This window comes from Corylus avellana, chromosome ca10 (assembly GCF_901000735.1).
Source record: "Corylus avellana chromosome ca10, CavTom2PMs-1.0".
Taxonomy (NCBI): domain Eukaryota; kingdom Viridiplantae; phylum Streptophyta; class Magnoliopsida; order Fagales; family Betulaceae; genus Corylus; species Corylus avellana.
This window is the reverse complement of record NC_081550.1, coordinates 21,925,991-21,932,096: the sequence shown is the minus strand read 5'-3', so window position 1 is coordinate 21,932,096 and position 6,106 is coordinate 21,925,991. Positions and strand designations below refer to the sequence as shown.

Below are 6,106 nucleotides of genomic sequence, written 5' to 3'. Positions count from 1 at the left end.
TTAATTAAATTATTAAACTTATCATTTTCTACATACTTAAGCTTTTGAGATAAGTGATAACTTAACATAATATCTGTTGTGATTGTACTTGTGATTATTGAGTCTCATATTGAGAAAGTATAAAGAAAAATAGTAATTAATAAGTATAAGTAGATCCAAAAATTTATTAGTTTAAGCTTTTGATTAGAGTGGTGTTCAAATATGTATATTAATGTACTATAAGTAAAAATTCTCAAAATACCGTTTATCTCACCAACAATATCAGAGTCAAAGAACTTAAATTCAAACATTATATGATCAGAGAGTCACTATATAATGAGAAGCCCTGCCATATTTCAGTCTCACCCAAGAGTACTACTCCCACATTTGCTTTAACCTCCTCCATGGAAAACCACCATAATACACCCTTATTACTTGATAGGAAGGATGTTGTGCTTGTAAAACCGTCGAAACCCACACCTTCAGGTGTTCTTTCTCTTTCTAGCATAGACAACAGCCCCACCCATGAGTTTCTTTGCCAAACAGTTCATGTGTTCCGATCAAAAGTTGACACATCAAGTAGCATGAGCGGGCAAGCAGATCCAGCATGCGTGATCAAAGAAGCCCTCTCCCAGGCTCTGGTTTATTACTATCCTCTGGCTGGCAAGCTAAATAAATGCAGTGATGGAAAACTTCAAATAAATTGCACTGCAGATGGAGTGCCATTCTTAGAGGCAACTGCCAATAATTCCCAACTCTCTTCTCTCCATTATCTAGATGGGATTGATGTTGAAGTAGCCAAACAGTTTGTCTTCGACTTTCCATCCGAAGATGACTCAGGTTATGAGGGGCGAAACTACTCAGAGGCTTGGACGTTCTTCAATTTTTTTTTTTCTTTTTGTATTTTTGTGGAGAAATTTCACCTGCCCCATAAAAAATATGCGGTTTTGCAATTATAACTTCAATGTTTAAAAGTTTACAACGTCGGTATTTTGGGTTTCAGCCATTTTTAATTTTAACCATCTATTAAGATTTTGTTAAATACTAACCCAGGACACGCCAAAATTCTCCTCTTAAAAAAAAAAAAAAACTCAGTTGTTTGGTTAACCCAAAGCCAGCGGTGTATTCTATTTTTTTTTTTTTTTAATTAGGATAAATTTGTATTTTTTATAAGTTTTAAAGGGGCATAAGAGACATTTTACATTTAACCCTAAATCCTTACTAAAAGAGTAAAATTAAAAGGACCTGAACTGAATTCAAAATTGCAAATATCAAGGAGAAAAAAAAAGTTGAGATATTTATGTTTGGGTTGTTTGAAGAATATAAAAGTTTGAATAAAGTTGAAAATTTTGAGTTAAGTTAAGTGTTAATGGTGTTAAATTAACTAAATAAAGATTAAAAAAAAAAAGTTGAGAAGAATTGGGAATAATTGTCTTCCCAAACAAGCCATTTCGCATATAATACTTCATACGTAAGTGAAGTTTTCCCCATTTTCTTTTTTTTTAAAAAAAGATACTCCTGTAATTCTTTTAAAATCCAATTTGTATCTCGATCCTGTGTTTTTTTTCTTAATTTCGTCGACCTTCGCATCTAAAATCCTAATTCCGGCCCTGCAGGTTATCACCCTCTGCTCTTGCAAGTGACCAAATTTTCATGTGGGGGTTTCACAATTGGGATGAGCTTATCACACTCTGTATGTGACGGGTCGGGAGCGGCGCAGTTCTTCCGAGCCCTGGCTGAGCTTGCAAGCGGAAAGAGCGAGCCCTCGGTGAAGCCTGTGTGGGCGAGGGAGAGGCTGATGGGAAGAGCACCTGCAAGCGAGCCTCTCCAGTTTCCTTCTTTAGCAATTTCACCATATTTGCCAACGACAGACATCCTGCATGCATGCTTTTACGTAAGCAGTGAAAGTATAAAGACACTGAAAACGAGTTTGATTGAGGAACATTGTGGGACTAATGAAAGTTTCACAACTGTCGAGGTTCTTGGTGCCTATGTATGGAGATCAAGGTTTAGAGCTCTGAAATTAAACCCAGATCAGAAAACTCTTTTCAGCATGGCTGTGGGGATAAGGAACCGATTGAATTCACCGCCTTTGCCAGATGGGTATTATGGGAATGCTTTTGTGTCCGCAACTGTTGTGTTAATGGGAGGGGAACTTAATGAAGAACCACTCTCGAAGGTGGTGAAGCTTATAAAAGAAAGCAAGAAAGTTGCTTCCGACAGGGAATACATAATGAACTCATTAGGCATTTTTGAGAAATTTAGAGAGCACAATATAAAAATTGAAGCTAGTGGTGGATCCATGGTTTTGACAGATTGGAGGCAACTGGGTTTCTTGCTGGAGGAAGAATTAGCTGTCGGAGCCATTAATGTGAACTTTGTCCCCCAGCCGGTGAACCTATTTGCGCACGTGGAATTGTGTCTGTTCTTGCCTCCTAGCAAGGTGGATGATCCGTCGAGGAAAGGTGGGGTTAGGGTACTTGTTTCCCTTCCTAGAGCTGCCATGGCCAAGTTCGAAGAAGAGATGGATGCTCTGTGCAAGCTTGGCGATGATGGCTCTCTCTGCAAGCTCTAATCTATACAGTACTGCTGGTTCCTATATATAAAGTTATTTTTCGGTTTGTAGTTTTATGGAAAGGGAAATATGTGAATATTGGGTGCTAATTTTTTGTGACAATATTGATTTGGTGGTGCGTGTATGAAGATTATAAAAAAATTTGAAGTATATCCTATGGATTCTTATTGTGCTAGATAGTTTTGTTCTCCTCCCCCCTCCCTTCCCCGACTCTTCCCCTCCACCCTCCCCTCTCCTCCCCTTTTTTTCTTTTGTTACATGCTCAAGCCCCACTGCGCCGAGTGTGCTATCCACCATTTCTGACGTGTCTTTTTCTGGGGTTGATGGGGTTCTTATATCAGATTGTCAAAGTTCAATCTACGTTCCTCTGTCAGACCCACCTCAACACGCGCCACTCCACCGCGCGCACCGGCCCCACCCACTTCCAACGGCACCTATCGCTTATGATTATGACAACCTCGCAATGGAACGTGACTTGCACGCGCCTATGCGTGGTTTTTTCGCTTTTTGGCTAGAATCATTCGGCAGCCTTCCTCCAGTGGTATTTTGTGGGCTTTTGTGCCTCTCTCTTTTTTTCCCTATTTTTTCGTTTTTTTTTGTATTTTGACGTCATATATAAGTTTTGAATGTCAGATGGTTATGTATGTATCTATGACTTGTAACCTTGTAGTTTCAACTATAATTTTCTCAGAACTTTTGCTCTGTGATGTAAGAGTTTTATGCTCGTGATTCTTCATCAATTAATGAGACCGGAATGATTTTTTCTTAAAAAAAAAAATGATAGTTTGAGTTTGGAAAAATTTCACTTCTGAACTATCACGCATTTTGAGAAGACTTCCCGAAATTTCAAAAATTCTCAATTTTACCCTCTGAACTTTCAATTCAATGCAACGTACCCCCTCTGTCAAATTTAAAACGTTAAAAGTGATAAAATGACCTTTATACACCGACTTTTTTTTTTTTTTTTCTTTTTATAAAATTCTAAATTTATCCTTAATTTTCAAATGATTTTTTTTTAAAAAAAAAAAAAAAAGAAAAAAAAAAAAGAAAATCGAAAGGTAATTTGGTCTTTTTAGTAATTTCTGTTAGGGGTTAACGGTTGAATTTGACGGAGGGGATCAATTGAATCAAATTGAAAGTTCAAGTGGTTAAATTGAAAGTTTTTGAAATTTATAAGGGTCTTCTTAAAAAGCGTGGTAATTCATGGGTCTAAAGTGAAGTTTCCTTTTAAAATTTTTAATGCATAAATAAAAATTTTAAATTTCCCATTGTAATGGATATTGCCCTAAAAATTTTATTTAAAATTTTTTATATTACTGATCTGATTATGAATGTCTGAGTTTCGTGCACGCTTTTTTAATTTATCCAAATTGAGACCATGACACATTATACTCAAAGACTTTCAATGCATGTGATAACTTCACTTTAAATCCCTGAATTATCACACGATTTGACAAGTCTCCCTCAAACTCTAAAACCTCTCAATTTGAACACCTGAACTTTCAATTGCAGTCAATTTGAACCCCTCCATCAAATTTTAAACGTTAAAAGTGAGACAATGACGTTTATACCCCTGAATCCAAATTTACCCTTAATTTCAAATTAAAAATAAAATAAAATAAAAACGAAAATCAGGGATATTTTTGTCTTTTTAGGTATTTCCGTTAGAAGTTAACGGTTAAATCTGACAAATGAGTTCAAATTGACTGCAATTGAAAGTTTAAGGGTTCAAATTAAGAGGTTTTGAAGTTTAGGAAGAGCTTGTCAAATCATGTAGTAATTCAGGGGTATAAAGTGAAATTACCCCTTATGCGATCAAATTATAATGAAGAAGACAAAAAATATTGTATGCATAATAAATGACATCAGACCAGTTGATCAAGTCTCCATCATTGAAAGTTGGAATCCTTAGGGTATCAAAAGTGGATTGAGATCCTATCTAATTACTCAAAATTAGAGAATTTCATGTTACAAAATCGTGATCCTTCATTTTAAATCCAATGGTTTATAAAATGCTAGCTGCTTTTGTATAACCAAGACATTAAATTTTGATTTTAAACTTGCTTTTGTTTTACCGAGGTTTAAATGATTTTATAGACCATTGGATTTAAAATAAAGGGTCACGATTTCGTAACATGAGAATATCCAATTTTGAGTAATTGGAGGGGATCTCAATCCATCAAAAGCACATAAATGATAAGCTATTTGTCTAAAATGCTCATATTGTCAGTTGTTTGACAAAAATCGTTAAATGCACGTGTTTAGTATCTACGTTACAACCAATTTTTGATTGACATGTGCCATGCATAGCTGATTACTTAACTTATTATAAAATTATAGTTTTACCCTAAAAATAAAATAAAATAAAATAAAATAAAAAAACTTAAAAGGAGAGGTCGCCCCTCACGGCCTCACTTGACAATATTTAAAGGAAACTTCAATTCATAAAGCTCCACTTCCACTCGTTTTAACACTACCTTGTCAAAATTTAAAAAATCTCAATTAAGGATATTGAACTTTCAATTTATTTCAATTACTTAATTCAATTAGGATTTTCAGTTAATTTTTGTCAAAATGCCAAAAATACCCATCTTTTTTATCTTAAAAAATTGTGAAGATGTTGCAAAAATATTGCAAATATGTTTTTTTTTTTTTTAATAAATAAATAAATAAATGTATTAATCTTTACAATTTTTTGTAATCAAAAAAATGGTATTTTGAAAATTTTGACAAGATTTAAGGGAAAATTTTAATGGAAGATGGTAATTTTTTTTTTTTTTTTTGACATGTCTACACAAGAGGGGGGGATTCAAACTAGTGACCTCTACTTAATAAGGCTTGCTTCCTAGCCAATTGAGCTATCTCTTGGAGACAATGAAAGATGGTAATTAAAATAAATTGAAAGTTTGATTTAAGGACAATGGGTTTTTGAACTTTGTGAGTACCTTTGAAACATGTGAAATTATGGGGGTTTTGTGAAGTTTCTCATATCATTTAAGAGCGAGTAGTATTACTATATATTATTCGTGTAATATTGAACAATTCAAGTTCTGATTTTCTAGCAAACATTAATGCAAAATAAATGAGTGATTTTTTTTTTAAAAGAAAAAAAAATAAAGAGACATAATTGGTGGCAATATTTTTCTCATATTTCTCTCATCTCATCTTGCAAATAAATTAATTATTAGATTTGAAGACTTATATGGATTCTATAAAAAGTTAATGGTGGAACCCACAAATTTATTTATTTTTTTTTTTTTTAGGAAAGATTCTATAAATTTAATAATTAATTTATTTAATTTGTAAGAAAATATTTTAGAAATATATACAAATTATTGACACCAATACTTTTTAAAAATAAATGAGCATAAAACATTGGAGTGCCCAAAATCTTTAACACCAGCCTCGGCGTACGAGAATAAAAAGAGTTAGATAACAATCGGCTGAGACCTGGTTACGACATTGATACCGAGAAGACCCTTGCTAAGATATGCTCCGAAAATGTTTATCATATTCTGAAAGGATCACTTCATTTGTAACAGAAGGACAGAA

The 6,106-nt window shown here is 33.8% G+C and overlaps 1 protein-coding gene across 1 annotated transcript; it reads left to right on the top strand.

Moving 5' to 3' along the window:
* The first annotated feature begins 363 nt into the window (after window positions 1–363).
* Window positions 364–2,639, top strand: LOC132164633 (spermidine coumaroyl-CoA acyltransferase-like). The gene is made up of 2 exons (XM_059575173.1): window positions 364–819; window positions 1,596–2,639. Exons 1-2 carry the CDS (start codon window positions 384–386, stop codon window positions 2,552–2,554), a joined length of 1,395 nt encoding a protein of 464 aa, XP_059431156.1. The 5' UTR covers window positions 364–383; the 3' UTR covers window positions 2,555–2,639.
* Window positions 2,640–6,106: the final 3,467 nt, after the last annotated feature.